Source organism: Pristiophorus japonicus, chromosome 10, assembly GCF_044704955.1.
Source record: "Pristiophorus japonicus isolate sPriJap1 chromosome 10, sPriJap1.hap1, whole genome shotgun sequence".
In the NCBI taxonomy this organism is placed as follows: Eukaryota; Metazoa; Chordata; class Chondrichthyes; family Pristiophoridae; genus Pristiophorus; species Pristiophorus japonicus.
In genome coordinates this window covers 29,087,566-29,105,748 of record NC_091986.1, presented here as the reverse complement: position 1 = coordinate 29,105,748, position 18,183 = coordinate 29,087,566, and the positions used below count along the sequence as shown (strand labels likewise).

At 40.1% G+C, this 18,183-nt stretch overlaps 1 protein-coding gene across 2 annotated transcripts in view; it reads right to left on the bottom strand.

Moving 5' to 3' along the window:
* Positions 1-3,789: 3,789 nt before the first annotated feature.
* Positions 3,790-18,183, bottom strand: part of mzt1 (mitotic spindle organizing protein 1) — a 52,793-nt gene continuing 38,399 nt past the window's right edge. For both annotated transcript variants that reach the window (XM_070891738.1, XM_070891737.1), the window contains exons 2-3: positions 8,857-9,002; positions 3,790-5,389 (exon numbers count right to left, since the gene is read on the bottom strand). In XM_070891738.1, the coding sequence (XP_070747839.1) occupies positions 5,366-5,389; positions 8,857-9,002 (170 nt within the window). In that variant the 3' untranslated portion in view covers positions 3,790-5,365. The remainder of the gene's footprint in view (positions 5,390-8,856; positions 9,003-18,183) is intronic.

Genomic DNA, 18,183 nt, shown 5'->3' with positions numbered 1-18,183 from the left:
GTGTTGGGACCCCAACTGTTTACAATCTATATTAACGACTTGGAGGAAGGGACTGAGTGTAACGTAGCCAAGTTTGCTGATGATACAAAGATGGGAGGAAAAGCAATGTGTGAGGAGGACTCAAAAAATCTGCAAAAGGACAGACAGGCTAAGTGAGTGGGCAAAAATTTGGCAGATGGAGTATAATGTTGGAAAGTGTGAGGTCATGCATGCACTTTGGCAGAAAAAAAATTGAAGAACAAGTTATTATTTAAATGGAGAAGATTGCAAAGTGCTAAAGTACAGCAGGACCTGGGGGTACTTGTGCATGAAACACAAAAGGTTAGTATGCAGGTACAGCAAATGATCAGGAAGGCCAATGGAATCTTGGCCTTTATTGCAAAGGGGATGGAGTATAAAAGTAGGGAAGTCTTGCTACAATTGTACAGGATATTGGTGAGGTCACATCTGGAATACTGCGTGCAGTTTTGGTTTCCATATTTATGAAAGGATATACTTGCTTTGGAGGCAGTTCAGAGAAGGTTCACAAGGTTGATTCCAGAGATGAGGGGGTTGACTTATGAGGAAAGGTTGAGTAGGTTGGGCCTCTACTCATTGGAGTTCAGACAAATGAGAGGTGATCTTATCGCAATGTATAAGATTATGAGGGGGCTTGACAAGGTGGATGCAGAGAGGATGTTTTCGCTGATAGGGGAGACTAGAACTAGAGGGCATAATCTTAGAATAAGGGGCCGCCCATTTAAAACTGAGATGAGGAGAATTTTCTTCTCTGAGGGTTGTGGATCTGTGGAATTTGCTGCCTCAGAGAGCTGTGAAAGCTGGACATTGAATAAATTTAAGACAGAAATAGACAGTTTCTCATAGGGAATAAGGGATTATGGAGAGCGGGCAGGAAAGTGGACCTGAGTCCATGATCAGATCAGCCATGATCGTATTAAATGGCGGAGCAGGCTCGAGGGGCTGTATGGCCTTCTCCTGCTCCTATTTCTTATGTTCTTATGTAATATTTGCAACAGGCTGGCCATCAGAAAGCTTAAAAGGAAGTCCCACTGGATGTCTGGAGGAGATTGGCAGCTGGTGGATTTATGTAGTTAGCAAGTTGATGAGAAGTAAAACAACTTGCATTTATATGGCACCTTTAACATAGAAAAATATCCTAACTGCAAAGAAGCATAATCAGAAAAAAAAACTCTTGGTAAACAATGCCTAGCAAATTTACACACTATTGTGTAAAGTTGTGTTCCTTTAGCTATTTGGGGATGGCAATGGTAACTTTCCCAGGGCAGGCAAATATGGTTTTGGGTATGAAAGTATCATTTATGAATGGTGGACTTTGCAGTGTAAAGATATTTTAAAAGGTTGCATTTTCATTTATATTTTAGTTATGCCAAAATACGGGTATCTTTAAAATGGAAGGCCAGGTTGCATTTCTGATGTTTCCTTTACTGATTTGTCTGGAGAGCCTGTAGGCTAAGTTAATATATAACTCTGTCTGGAGACGTTAGATGTTAATAGCACAGAAATTCTCTCTGGTCTGTGATATTTGATGGCAAGTGATACCTTGCTGATTGATGCACGTTCTACAAATTGGGGATGGGGGCAGGGGGTTGGGTTGGTGAGGGGAGTTATTTTGTTTCTTATATTCTTTCACACCCAGGTGACAAAGAATTAATATTGATTTTTTGAGGCTGTTGAGAAAAGACTTTAGGTTTTCCTTAAAGATATTTGCTAATTGTGAAGAGATTACTTTTCGATGGTCTTGGGCCAGGGACTCCCAGGTGCCGGTGGGGATGTTGCATTTTATTAAGGCGGCTTTGAGAGTGGCCCTGAAACGTTTCAAACGACAATTACAAGAGAAATGCAGGGAACAGCATCAACCCTTGTACATGGCCTTTGACCTTACTAAGGCCTTTCACACCTTCATCCGTGAGGGACTATGGAGTGTCCTCCTGTTTCGGCTGTCCCCAAAAGTTTGTCACCATCCTCCGCCTGCTCCGCGATGACATGCATGACATAATCCTGACCAACGGATCCACCACAGACCCAATCTATGGCTGGACCGGGGTCAAGCAGGGCTGCGTCATCACACCAACGCTTTTCTCGATCTTCCTTGCTGCAATGCTTCATCTCAACAAGTTCCCCGCTGGAGTGGAACTAAACTTACCAACCATTTAGCTCCATTGCACAGTGGTGGGATGGAATTCCGTATATCTAAGAATCCAAGTTGCCACCATCTGAGTTTGATTTAAGTGATTAAGAATTCAAAAGGTTTTATTTTATTATGGTGCCAGAAAGCATACATAGAAAGACAGCAAAGTTACAACATGGAAACAGGCCATTCAGTCCAAGCACATCCCATGTGAGCAAATAGTTCTGATTACATTTATCCACCCTGTATCCATATCCCTTCAACCAGTTTACCTTCATCCAACTATCTAATCTTAAATATTGACATAGGGAGGAATTTATGCCCAACTCAAGTCGGCCCAACCCTGGCCGATTTTACTCTCCATTGACCTCAAAATGGGCAGTGGACCCAAAACCCATGCAGCGGATTAGGTTAAAATTACCCCCATAGTTTCAGCCTCAACCATTAAGCTTGGAAGTGAGTTGCACAACCAAACAGCTGTGTGAAGAAGTTTCTCCTGCCCTTTGTTCTAAATCTTTTATATTTAATTTTGTATCTATGGCCCCTCAACTACAAGAAACAGTCTTCTATCGCCCACATCAGAAGTTGCCCGCCAGGACTAGACCGGCCTCGTGCAACGCCAAGAATAACCGCCAGGGCGTAAGTTTGGGCTCATCTGCCGGCGTCCAGATCACCGAGAGATCCGCCCTGTAAAAACTGCTCTTACAGGGCGGTAAGTGGGGGGACCCTGCAAAGAAAGGTAAGTGAAAGGTAATTTAATTATTTATTTAAAATTTTACCGCGGCAATTAGGCTTAAAACTGCCTTGGGAATGCTTTGTGTGTGTTTTTTTTTTAATATAATGATTTTTTTTCATTAGGTTTCCCCCCTCCATAGGCCCAACCGCAGCTTCAGCCTAAATTTTTGTACTTACCGATCATTCCTGTAATGACTGCCCATTTGGCTAACTTTCTACTTACCCGCCGAGAATGTGTGTGCAACGCCAACTTTTTTTGCCGGGCGATCAGTTCCACACACCTTTACCCTCAAAATGGAAATTCTCGCCCGTTTTTTTCGCCGAGCGTTAGCAATCCTTCTCAGCGGGCAATCGGGCGTTGAGGGCCTTTATGGAAAGTCTGACCCATGGCATCAAATTTAAAAACACATGAAAATATATTGTAGCATCTTACCTCCAATTATTAAACCCCCACCCTGGCCGAAGGGCTTGCCGGTCTGCTCCCCCGCCTGACTGTCTGTCTGTCTGTCTGTCTCTCTCTCCCTCCCATGGCATCTGCTGCACTTACCTGCGCCGATTTCCTTACCTGTGTCAATTTCTTTAACTCTCCAGAAGGTTTTTCTGCAGAGGCCACATATGCTGGCCTAAGCAGAACTGGCTTAACTCTCAGCTGGCCAAACTTCCCTAAATGGCCAGAATTGGCGCGGGTGGCAGGTTACGCCCCCTTTGGCTGAAAAAAAAACTAAAAAATCGTAACTAACTGGAGTTACGCTGGTGCAAATTGATTGGGGAAACTGTTTTTTTTTTAAAAAACTTAAGCCAAAAAAAGCAGCCTGCTCCAAAAAAACAGCACAAGTCACTGGGGAAAATTGAGCCCTATATTGCAAATGAACACCGATCACAACAAAAGGTACATCAACTATAAATCAATTTAAATGTAAAGGTTTATTTGGATAGTGTATATTTATACAATAGTTGCTGTAACATTTACCACTGATGTAAACCCATATTCAGCACATAGTCTCTTTAAAAAATGAGAAAAGGTTTTACTGTTGGACAAATGGATACAATTTTTTTTTAACAAAAAGGATGGAGTGTATATGTGCAAAACTAGAACTTAAAAAGTATTCAGTACTCCCAAACCACAATCCTGGGCCGAATTCCTTATCTAAGGAAGGATATACTTGCCTTGGAGGCGGTTCAACGAAGGCTCACTAGATTGTTTCTTGGGATGAGAGGGCTGTCCTATGATGAGAGATTGCGTAGAATGGGCCTATACTCTCTGGAGTTTAGAAAAATGAAAGGTGATCTCATTGAAACATGCAAAATTCTGAAGGAGATTGACAGGGTAAATGCTGAGAGGTTGTTTCCCCTGGCTGGAGTGTCTAGAACCAGGGATCACAGTCTCAGGATAATGGATGGCCAATTTAAGACCGAGATAAGGAGAAATTTCTGCAGAGAGTTGCGAATCTTTGGAATTCTCTACCCAAAGGGCTGTGGAAGCCAAATTATTGAGTACATTCAAGGCAGAGATAGATAGATTTTTGGACACTTGGGGAATCAAGGGATATGGAGATCAGGCGGGAAAATGGAGTTGAGGACGAAGATCAGCCATGATCCGATTGAATGGTGGAGCAGGCTCGAGGGGCCTTATGGCTTACTTCTGCTCCTATTTATGTTCTTATAAATGTTATACAAGTTATTATTTTCCTGCAAAAACCATACCTCAATATACTAAAACTTTATATCCAGTATGAGTTCACAATCTGGATTTTCCGACAAAATTATAATTATGACAATATTGCAGAATACCTCAAATCATTTTTATGAATCATTTTTCAAAACTATAGCTGATTGTGATCAATTGTATATATGGTAGTTGTTTTCAATTCCAGGGGGAAAAAGACAATAAAAACCAGGTTTCATTTTATACAATAACATTTGCATTTCAATTATGACCTTGCTGATGTGTAGAACAATAAAAAAAACCTCAAAAAGGATCAGTTTCAGAATGATCTATACTAGGATTATCATTACATGTCTCAAGTACAACTACTACACTTTGCTTTCTCAAAACAGAGAGGCTGTACAAAAAAAAAACATAATTACAATTAGTAATCGATCAGTCATGGTCAAAAGTAAATTGGCATTTCCAGTCACATAATCCAAGTTAATAATGTTTAGTAACCTGCCTCTTGTAAGTAGGCAGTGCTTTTAATACCATTCCTTTGACTCACTGTCCCTGAAAACAATACACAAAAAGCAATCTATTTTAAATACAGGTTAGCAAATTCATTGTGGTTATATATAGCAAGCATTTGCATGTCAACATCCACAGACTACTCCACAATTTACATTGTTTAACATGTTGTAACAACCATTTCTACATTCTATGGTAGAATATGATGTGTTTTTGCCAGCTCTGTACATTCTTCCATCTCAATGATTTTCAGTGTGACCTGATACAGGCACTAGCCCGGGGGCTCCATCACCGGGCTGATGTCAACCAGTCATATTCTCAGCTGTCTAGGAAGAGAAACAATGTACAAATTAAGTTTAGTACAGGTTCTCCAATGCATTTACTTGGTGCTAGAAGTGTGGAAACTAAAAAGGTGCAGTATTGCTTTTCTGGGAACTCCTCTTAGCCTATATATTTTTTAAATAGATTTGGTTCCTACCAATGAACCAGAAGCTACCAGAGGTCCCAAATTTAAAAAATAGAATGGTCCCACATTAGTAAATAATTTTCACAACAGACGGAATTCTGTTTAAATGCCAACTCTTATTTGCTTTTGATGATCAAAATCAATTTATTTATAATATTTTCCATCCTTACCATTAAGATTTGTAGTTCTGAGGAGACTCCTCCAATTGGAGAATAAACACAGGCAAGAAATAGAGAAATGAATATTAAAACATTCCCGTTGGATTGGCTCAATAAACATTATTTAAAGATGTCTTATAGCGGTTTTCCCCCTTGTTGGAAATAATATTATAAAGAACTGTAAATAAAATTTAAAATGCACATAATTTTCCCATTAACAGTCCAGGCTCAAGTTTTATATGTTTCTCTGTTTTTTTATATTAAGATCTTTCCTATCAACAACGCCGCCTTTTTAAAAAAAAAACACTGGAACTGCGCATGCGCAAACTACTTCCGGTTCATTGGCAGCAGTCGCGTACATTTTTAAAAGTGCACATATTCTGCATCGGAGTTGGTGTAATGAGCTAACTTCCCTTATTTATAATTTTACAGCAGTAATTCATACCAAAGGCAGATCAGAGATTGGTCAGTAGACACTTCAAAAAAAATGTCTAGTGTACAGCTTGTAAAAGTGAGATAACAAGCTTTATTCATACATTAACATACATGAAACTTTTAGGATAGATATATTAAGTACCCAGACTTAGTCTACACGTGATTCATACAAATTAATTTGCAGAAGCACCTCAGTAAAAAATTACTTTAACCCAAATCAATGTAAATGTAAAATGACTGTACAATGTGAATTCGAAATTTTCTGTGTAAAATAACACTTTTCTTTGAGAGTGTGTTTGTTTTAAATCTTCATTTTTTTCCTCCCCTTATACTAACTTTTCACTGGGCCATTCCATTATTGAAAGGACATTCCAGGCCCCATTTGTGCTTAGTTCTCTCCTCCTGCAGAGGATCTCAGATGCTGGATTTCATCCATGCCCTGTCTCCCATGTTCGATACTCAGGCACCATGTATTTAAATATAATTTGGGTTCAGCCCTATCGAATCAGACACTACTACAATATGTATATTTTAAAAATCAATGTAATCTTTATGACAGACTTCATGTATGCCAATAAAGCATGCCACATGGACCACAGCAGAAGAGGACAAATAATTTACAGCACAGGTGCAGGCCATTTGGCCCAACAGGTCCATGCCAGTGTCAATGTTCCCCTCAATGTTTTTGGGTGTGCGGCCCGTTTAAGGGGCAGAGCGGTTTATTAAGTTGCTGATCGAGGGCTATGCAGGTCTGGCAGAGAGTTGGACGGCTATGCAGCTTAGAGGGAACATTGGCCGGTGTTTATACTCCATACGAGCTTTCTCCCACCCTATTTCAACTAACCCTATTGACATAACTATTCGTTTCTCCCTCATGTGCTTATCTAGCTTCCCCTTAAATGCATCAATGCTAGTCGCCTCAACTACTCCTTGTGGTAGCGAGTTCCATATTTTAATCACTTTCTGGGTAAAGAAGTTTCTCCGGAATTCATCATTCAATTTATTAGTGACTATATTATATTATATTTATGACCTCCACAAATGGAAACATGTTTTCCACGTCTACCCTATCAAACGCCTTAGTTGTGTCTTTTCTAAAGAAAAGAGACCAGCCTGTTCAGTCTTCTCCGATTGTTATAAATTTTCAGTTCTGCTATTATACTAGTAAATCTTTTGTGTTCCTTCTCCATTGCCACTATATCCTTTTGTAATATGGAAACCAGAACTATGCACAGTACTACAAGTGTGGTCGAACCAAGGTTCTATACAAGTTTAACAAAGCTTCTCTGCTTTCGATTCTATTTCTCTAGAATGAACCCCAATGCTGTGTTTGCACTTTTAGGGCCTTGATAAGCGGTTTTGATACTTTTAATTATTTGTGAATCTGTACTCCTAGATCTCTCTCCTCCTCTACTCCATTTAAAGACCCTGATTCTCCAAGGAGTTTGTGGCCTCCTTATTTGTCCTATAAAATGTACCTATTTTAAAATTTATTTGCAATTTACATGCTCATGCCGCATTTTATTAACGTCTTTTATTTTGTCTCAGTCTTCCTCAGTATTAACTATACTCACCCCCAATTTGGTAATCTGCAAATTTTGAAATTGTACTTCCAATTCCCAAGTACAAATCATTTATGTAAATGGTGAACAACAGTGGACCCAGCACCGATCCCTGTGGAACACCACTTCACACCTTCCGCCAGTCTGAGTAAATACTCTTACCCCTACTCTCTTCTGTTTTGTAGGCAGCTTGCTATCCATTCTGCTACTTATTTCAACTCCAGATTCTCTGACCTTCGTCAAGAGTCTACAACACGGTAGCTTACAGCACAGGAGGTCATTCAGCCCTTTGTGTCTTGTGCCTACTCTTTGAAAGAGCTATTCAATTAATTCCATTCCCCTGCTCTTTCCCCATAGCCTTGCAATATTCTCCCTTCAAATATTTATCCAATAACCTTTTGAAAGTTACGATTGAATCTGCTTCCACCACCCTTTCAGGCAGTGCATTCCAGATCATAACTCACTGCATAAAATTAATTCTCCTCAGCTCCCCTCTGGCTCTTTTGCCAATTACCTTAAATCTGTGCACTCTAGTTACCGACCCTTCTGCCAGTGGAAAGTTTTCTTACTTACTTTATCAACCATCTTCTGGTTATTTTAATTCTTAAGAACCCGCCAACTTGCAAGTCTGCATTTCTCAGCCAGTAGTACGATATTTCATTGCAAAGACATACCCTCCTTGTATTTCCAACCTCAACAATCTGCTCACCTTCAACCACAGATTCCATTTCCTTATTCATTCACTCAAAAAACCATCTGTTTAAACCATTTCCTTACACACAACAAAGCAGTAATTAGGCACTGATTAGTTACTTTAAGACATTGTGGCTGAAGGATATCATATTTGGCAAATGTTAAAATTTCCACTTGTGTAAAACAAAGCCTAGCAATGCTAAACTAGCAGATTCTCTCATCAATCAAATCAGCCACATGATTTCTGCTACTTCCCCAATTAATACTTTCCGTACTACTACAGGTTCCATAACTAATATTCATCACGCAAGGATTCTGTTGTGGTGAATTGCTGGTTATACCGCTGTAAAAGACATAGTGCGACACAAGGATGAAAACCAACAGCTCTAAAAGATGGGGTATATAAAGGGCTGAATGGCTTTCTCTGCTGCAAAAGTCTGATTATATGCCAGATTTTACTGCACATCAATTTTTCTTACTTTGAGTGAGTCAGTAGCCTTGCGCAGCTCCTTAATGACTGAAGCCAAGGCCTCGGGATTGATTCCTTGCTCGCAAAGACGGACACAAATTGAGAGAGACTCCATATCAAGACCAGTATTCAGCAATCTCGAAATTTCAAGGAGAACTGAAAGAAACAAATTTAAATTTTGAGCATTTGGTAGCAAGTAAAGGAGAAGACAGTTGCATTGATATAGCGCCTTTCACAACCTCAGGACGTCTCAAAAGCACTTTACAATGAAATATTTTTGAAGCTACACTGTAGAGTAGGAAATGTGGAAGGCATTTTGTGCACAGCAAGGTCCCACAAACAGCAATGTGATAATGACCAGATAATGTTTTAGGGATTAATACTGACCAGGACACTGAGGAGAATGACCCTGCTCTTTTCAAATTAGTGCCATGGGATCTTTTACATCCACTAGACAGCCTCAGTTTAACATCTCATCCGAAAAACAGGATCAGTCTAGATTTTATGCTCAAGTCTCTGGAGTGGGACTTGAGCTCACAACCTCTGACACTGATGCAAGAGTGCCATCACTGAGCCACGGCTGGCATCTGTGCAACACCACTAGCAGTTTATTTTGTTGTAGCACTATGTGCACAAACACCCCAGCCATTTGCATTACAGTCACATTGAAGGCCTTTTACCACACTTCAATTCAAAAATCCACAGGAATATTAACTGTGAATCTTCCCAAATACATAGGTCAAAATTACTTAGCAATGCTCTACTTGAATCCAACTGGCAGACATGTCAGGTTTGAAATTCATGATTAGTAGGGTCATAATTGCAAGAGAGAAAATATCTGCAAGTTGAATTACAGGCCGAAAGGTTGCTTATGCATGTGTGCAATTATGGAAAATTCTCTTTAGGAAGTAATTTAAGAAAAATTTGAAATATTTGTACCTTTGAAACAGCAATTACTTCAATATATATTAGCCAAGCGTGAGAGATTTGTTATTTTGTTAAAGTGAACACTTTTTTCCAATACAAGAATTTATGTTTCAAAATTTCCTAACACACACACACACGTACACACAAGCTTGAAGACTTTCCCCCAACAGCATTCACTAACCCCTCAGGTGATGATGCCACAAGTAGATCTAGTAATAAGTGCATGTTATTTCCCCCTTCGGGTCCATGAAACATCAACGCTCAGAAATATTTAGTTCATGCTTCACCACGCAGGAATGCAAAGAAGACACTCACATGTACCATTTTAAACCAACAATGAATTAACAATTAGCAAGGACTGGAGTCAGAATTTGAGCCAGGTTGCCTCGCTTGAATGTAGAACAATTCATTATCCCACCCCAAGAAAAGGAAAAAAAATACAAGGAAAACACTGCTTCTTACGGGGAGGGTTCAGATGAGCAGAAATTTAAAAAGTCAAAAAGAACAAGGAGAAGGCAACAGAGCAGGGTAGCACTGGGTGAAATAATAACCAGAGTTTGACAGGAAGGGACAGAATGTATAAACAAAAGAGTGCATGAGAAAGTGGGGTCAAAGCAGGGAAAAATGGTAAAAAACAAAATTAAAAGCTCTTTATCTGAATGCATGCAGCATTCGTAGCAAGATAGATGAGTTGACGGCACAAATAGATATAAATGGGTATAATCTGATAGCCATTACAGAGATTGCAAGGTGACCAAGGCTGGAAACTGAATATTCAGGGTTATTTGACAATCCAGAAGGATAGACAAAAAGGAAAAGGAGGTGGGGTAGCTCTGTTAATAAAGGATGAGGTCAGTGCAGTAGTGAGGAATGATATTGGCTCAGAAGATCAAGATGTAAAATCATTTTTGTGGAGGTGTGAATGTTTAAAAATGTATAGAGACATTGAAGTTGAGAACGTGGGAATTGTATAAGGACAGTATAAGCTAACAAACAATTCATGGAGGAATAGCCATGACATTTCAGACTCGAGACTGCGAAATGTTACAACACTAACACATATTGAAACAAAACCCACAGCTTGCAGAAAAACCTCAAGGTCTTATTAAATCATGTTATTAACCTGAAATATTAACAGAAGGTCTTTGTTTAAAATCAGACCATACTTAGGTCGGCTTATGAGTGGACAAAGGGAAAGAGGGACCAAAAGAGATAGGTTGAACTAGGATGTCACTCTAGCCCTATCTTGTTATCTTTTGACCGAGAATGTATAACTGTTGTCGCTTTACGATGTAACTTCACCTATCCGTAGGGAGTGTGTACGCTCTATCCAGAGGGTATATCTTCTGTCTGATAGGTCTTGCCGGCCGGTAAAATAAAGACTGCTTTGTTCAAAGCACAAGAGGTATTCGACTCAGTAATTTTACTGAACCAGATTGAGAGAAAAGAATCTACATTTACAGAGGTAAGAAATAATAAGGGAAGAAGTCTCTGGTGGGCGTAGTCTATAGGCCCCCTAACAGTAGCTACACTGTGCGATGGAGTATAAATCAAGAAATAATGGAGGCTTGTAAAAAAGGAATGGCAATAATCATGGCCGTTTTTAATCTTCATATTGATTGGATAAATGAAATTGCCAAGGTAGCCTTGAGGAAGAGTTCATAGAGTGTATCCGGGATGGTTTCCTTGAACAGTATGTTGCAGAACCAACCAGGGAGCAGGCTAGCATAGATCTGGTACTGTGTAATGCAACAGGATTAAGAAATGATCTCCTAGTAAAGGATTCTCCAGGAAAGAGTAACCATAACATGGTTGAGAAAGTTGGATCTCAAACCAGTGTCCTGAGCTTAAATAAAGGAGATTACAAAGGTATGAAGGCAGAGTTGGCTAAAACGGACTGGGAAAATAGATTAAAGTGTAAGACGGTTGGATAAACAGTGGCAGACATTTGAGGAGATATTTCATAACCCTCAATAAAAATATATTCCAGTGAGAAGGAAAGACTTTAAGAGAAGGGAGAAACATCCGTGGCTAACGAAGGAAGTAAAGGATGGTATCAAATTGAAAACAATGGCATACAATGTGGGCAAGATTAGTGGGAGGCCAGAGTATTGGGAAACTTTTAAAAGCCAGTAAAGAACGACAAAAAAAAGAGATTATGAAAGTAAACTAGTATGAAATATAAAAACAGATAGTAAGAGTTTCTACAGGTACATAAAAAAGGAAAAGAGTGGCTAAAGTAAATGTTGGTCCCTGAGAGGATGAGACTAGGGAATTAATAATGGGGAACAGGGAAATGGCAGAGACTTTGAACAAATATTTTGCATCGGTCTTCACGGTAGAAAACACTAAAAACATCCAGATTATGGATAATCAAGGGACTACAGGGAGGGAGGAAATTAAAACAATCAGTATAAGAACATAAGAAATAGGAACAGGAGTAGGCCATACGGCCCCTCGAGTCTGCTCCGCCATTCAATATCATTTATGATCTGATCAGGACTCAGCTCCACTTCCCTGCCTGCTCCCCATATCCCCTTATCATTTAAGAAACTGTCTATTTCTGTCTTAAATTTATTCAATGTCCCAGCTTCCACAGCCTCTGAGGCAGCAAATTCCACAGATTTACAACCCTCAAAAGAAATTTCTCCTCATCTCAGTTTTAAATGGGCGGCCCCTTTTTCGAAGATCATGCACACTAGTTCTAGCCTCCACCATCAGTGGAAGCAGTCTCTCTGCATCCACTTTGTCAAGCCCCCTCATAATCTTATCAAAACATACAAGATCACCTCTCATTCTTCTGAATTCCAATGAGTAGAGGCCCAACCGACTCAACCTTTCTTCATAAGTCAATCCCCTCATCTCCAGAATCAACCTAGTGAACCTTCTCTGAACTGCCTCCAAAGCAAGTATATCCTTTCGTAAATATGGAAACCAAAACTGCACGCAGTATTCATGGTGTGGCCTCACCAATACCCTGTATAGCTGTAGCAAGACTTCCCTGCTTTTATACTCCATCCCCTTTGCAATAAGGCCAAGATTCCATTGGCCTTCCTGTACCTACATACTATCCTTTTGTGTTTCATGCACAAGTACCCCCAGGTCCCGCTGTACTGCAGCACTTTGCAATCTTTCTCCATTTAAATAATAATTTGCTTTTTGATTTTTTTTTCTGCCAAAGTGCATGACTTCACACTTTCCAACATTATACTCCATCTGCCAAATTTTTGCCCATTCACTTCGCCTGTCTATGTCCTTTTGCAGATTTTTTGTGTCCTCCTCACACATTGCTTTTCCTCCCATTTTTGTATCAGCAAACTTTGCTATGTTACACTCAGTCCCTTCTTCCAAGTCATTAATATCGATTGTAAATAGTTGCGGTCCCAGCACTGATCCCTGCGGCACCCCACTAGTTACTGGTTGCCAACCAGAGAATTAACCACTTTTCCCGACTCTCTGTTTTCTGTTAGTTAGCAAATCCTCTATCCATGCTAATATATTACCCCCAATCCAGTGAACTTTTATCTTGTGCAGTAACCTTTTATGTGGCACCTTGTCAAATGCCTTATGGAAGTCCAAATACACCACGTCCACTGGTTCCAGTTTATCCACCGTTTGTTACATCCTCAAAGAATTCAAGCAAATCACTAAGAAAAACTCGGTAAAGTAATGGGACTAAAGGTGGATTAGTTCCCTGGATCGGATGGCTTGCATCCTAGGGTCTTAAAAGAAGTGGCTGCACTGGTTGTAACCTACCAAAATTCCCTGGATTCTGGAGAGGTCCCAGCGGATTGAAAAACCGCAAATGTAACGCCCCTATTTAAAAAAGGAGGCAGACAGAAAGCAGTAAAGTATAGACCAGTTAGCCCAACATCTGTCGTTGGGAAAATGCTGCAGTCCAGTATTAATGAAACAGTAGCAGAACATTTGGAAAAGCATAATACCGTCAAGCAGAGTCAGCATGGTTTTATGAAGGGGAAATCATGTTTGACAAATTTGCTGGAGTTCTTTGAGGATGTAACGAGTAGGGTGGATAAAGGGGAACCAATGGATGTGGCGTATTTGGATTTCCAGAAGGTATTCGATAAGGTGCCACATAAAAAGGTTACTGCACAAGATAAAAGTTCACGAGGTTGGGGGTAATATATTACCATGGATAGCAGATTGGCTAACTAACAGAAAACAGAGAGTTGGGATAAATGGGTCATTTTTCAGTTGACAAACAGTAACTAGTGGGGTTGGTGCTGGCGCTTCAACTATTTACAATCGATATTAAATGACTTGGATGAAGGGACCGAGTGTAATGTAGCCAAGTTTGCTGATGATACAAAGATGGGTGGGAAAGCAAGTTGTGAGGAGGACACAAAAAAAATCAACGAAGGGATATAGACAGGCTAAGTGAGTGGGCAAAAATTTGGCAGATGGAGTATAATACGGGAAAGTGTGAGGTTATCCACTTTGGCAGGAAAAATAAAAAAGCTAATTATTATTTAAATAGAGAGAAATTACAAAATGCTGCAGTACAGAGGGATCTGGGGATTCTTGTGCATGAAACATAAAAAGTTAGTAAGCAGGTAAAGCAAGTAATCAGGAAGGCAAATGGAATGTTGGCTTTTATTGCAAAGCAAGAGAGTATAAAAGCAGAGAAGTCCTGCTACAACTGTACAGGGTATTGGTGAGGCCACAAGTAGAGTACTGCGTACAGTTTTGGTCTCTTTATTTAAGGAGGAATATACTTGCATTGGAGGCAGTTCAGAGAAGGTTTACTAGGTTGATTCCGGAGATGAAAGGGTTGACTTATGAAGAAAGGTGGAATAGGTTGCGCCTATACCCATTGGAGTTCAGAAGAATGAGAGGTGATCTTATTGAAACATACAAAATAATGCGGGGGGCTCGACAAGGAAGATGCAGAGAGGATGTTTCCCCTCGTGGGGCAATCTAGAACTTGGGGGCATAGTTTCAGAATAAGAGATTGCCCATTTAGAACTGAGATGAGGAGGAATTTCTTCTCTCATAGGGTCGAAAATCTGCGGAAATCTCTGCCCCAGAGAACTGTGGAAGCTGGGTCATTGAATATATTTAAGGTGGAGATACAGATTTTTGAGTGATAAGGGAGTAAAGGGTTCTGGGGAGCGGAGCAGAGACCCAAGATCAGATCAGCCATGATCTTATTGAATGGCGGAACAGGTTCGAGGGGCCAAATGGCCTACGCCTGCTCTTATAACACACATTCTGGGTACTTGCCTTCCATCAACATTTGTTATATTGAAAAGGAACAATAACATATCTACGCCAATAATGACAGCGATGTTAATGGTCAAAGCACATAATAAATCCTCCGATATGCCAGTTTCACATGGTTGACTTGGCACTGTGGGTACTATATACAGAATGTATTATGACACTTCAGGTTAAGTTCAACACTACAAAAACAACTTGACCCTGAAGACTGCTTCCATTCTTACATTTGAGCAGTTACCAAAACGTTTTTTTTTTCACCTCCTGAAAAATTATCTACCTCCACCCCTACTGCTTCCCCACTGCTGATGAAACCCAAATTCACACCCTTATCACTTCTATGTTCAACTTCCCCAGTGTTTTCCCAGCGATTCCCTCCACTTTTTAAAAAAAAAATTACAGCTCATTCAGACTGCAATGACCTGTATCCTCATTGTTCTACCTAACTTCATGAATCTCTTCCAGGCATAGGTTCCCACATGTTCCCAACACACGCTCTCTAGTCCACCATCAACAGCTGTATTTTAACTAGTGCAATATAGTCAAAAGGTGCAAATAAAAATTAGTATCATAATTTTAATTTTGCCCAAGAGCACCTTACTCTAAACCACTTAACACTCTAACAAGTAGTAGTACTACTTCCACCACTCTAGATCAAACACATTGAACTGGCAGAGGACAAGTCCACTTGCTGCTACGTATAACATAAGAAATAGGATCAGGGGTACGCCATACGGCACCTCGAGCCTGCTCTGCCATTTTCTGTAAGATCATGGTTGATCTTAGACCTCAACTCCACTTTCTATTCCTCGATTCCCCTAGAGTCTAAAAATCTATCTATCTCATTCTTGAACATAACAACCAAGCATCCACAGCCCTTTGGGGTAGGGAATTGCAAAGATTCACAACCCTCTGATTCACAAATTTCTCCTCATCTCAGACTTAAATGGCCTATCTCTTATCCTGAGACTATGCCCCCTAGTTCTAGACTCTCCAGCCAGGGTAAGCAACTTTTCAGCATCTACCCTGTCAAACCCCCTCAGAATCTTATACGTTTCAATGAAATCGCCTCTCATTCTTCTAAACGCCAGAGAGTATCCCACCTCCCCATCTCAAACTAACTCCATTTCTCACACAAAGCATGGGACTTTAATGACTGCAATTAACATACATACTATGCCACCAGCCAATCTGGAGAATGGCAATGAAATTAAAATAGAACTACATCAAAAACTTTAAATAACTGAATCCTTCAGATGGATAAGGAAACAAACAAAATTGAAATTTCTAAGCTTACAGTATTTGCGTTATTTTTCCAGAAGATACAGCATTTATAATTTTTTTTAAATCTAAAGGCAAACACTATTTGCTACAATTAATATATTGATCATCCCACCAAACACAAGACCATAGCTAAAATACATTTTAAAGGCACAATTTAAAAATGTAGCAATTTATTAAAACAGTCCTTTAATTCAGATAGTTCTTGGAGGGAACAAGAATATAAACCAGAAGAAATATGGCATGCCGAGGAACATCCTACTTGGAAACTGTATTTGCATCTAGGGGTCCTGACCTTTGCCTTTCTCAACAGCTAAGAAACTCTTACCACTCTTGGTCAGCTGTGGCTCAGTGGGTAGCACCCTCGCCTCGGAGTCAGAGGGTTGTGGGTTCAAGTCCTGCTCCAGAGAGTCTCTCTCTAGAGACAGGAGCACAAAAATTTAGGCTGACACTGCAGTGCAGCACTGCACTGCTCTTTCGGATGAGGCTTTAAACCGAGGCCCCTTCTGCTCTCTCAGGTGGATGTAAATGATCCCGTGGCACTATTTCAAACAGCACAGGAGTTATCCCCGGTGTCCTGGCCAATGGTTAACCCTCAATCAATATCACTAAAACAGATTATCTGGTGATCATCACATTGCTGTTTGTGGGAACTGCCGCGTTTCCCACATTACAATAGTGACTACAGTTCAAAAAGTACTTCATTGTAAAGCGCTTTGACACGTCCGGTGATAGTGAAAGGTGCTATAGAAATGCAAGTCTTTCTTTTTTGCCCCCCTTTAACAGAATCTGTCCAACCAAGTGGGAATTCTTCCTCTGCGAGTATCAGCCTGAATAGGTTGTAATCGAGGACATGCAGCCTCTCTAATGGGGTGAAACTGCACTGTGCAGTTACAGGTAACCATGTTGATGTATTCATATGAATTTCTATTGCCCCATTTTAACAAAGGCATCAACTGGCTCATTTTAACATGTTTGTATGCTAATATTGCAATGCACATTTTTGTTGCACAAAAGCAACCCAGGACTTGCACTCATTGCTTTTGCAATACATAACCCATCTGAGATTCTGAGTTATATTGACTGCTGGAGGCCACCCCATTGGATTTGGGGGACGAATTAGAGATGGATCTTTGTGAACAATATGTTCAACATGTAATGTGGCCGTGCACAGGACGTAACCAGCAGGGCTTGTCAAATGTGGGTTGATAATTTTAGATTCATTAAACTCTACATACATCTAATCCACACTGACAGTTTTATAAGAACTGCTTACAGCAAATAGGAGATCCTGGAGTCATAATGACTCACTGTAAGCCACATTAAATATATTAAAAAATTAAGTGTTATTATTTGTGTGAATCAAGTGCTAGCAGTCCTGAACTAATGCAATTTAAAGTTTGAAGTGATTGGGCAGTGTTTTATGAAACCAGCAGATCTGCCATCACGTTGAGTTGGAGGATATGTTGTATTTTTAATGACAGGACCATTATACCATGCAATACCCAATGTTTTAGACAGGATAAATACAAGGAATACTGATTATAGAATTAATTACACAGATGAATGGATTCCATGGCTTTTTAAAGATGTTTATAAACGCTGTTTTCAGTAAGTCACCATTACTGGATTTATGAAGTTTGTAATAGAAACAAATAAAATAGGTGCAAGAGCAGGCCATTCGGCCCTTCAAGCCTGCACCCTCCATTCAATATGATCATGGCTGATCATTCAACCTCAGTACCCCAACCTTTCTCCATACCTCATGATCGCTTTAGCCGTAAGGGCCACATCTAACTCCCTTTTGAATATGTCCAACGAACTGGACTCAACAACTTTCTGTGGCAGAGAATTCCACAGGTTCACAATTCTCTGGGTGAAAAAGTTTCTC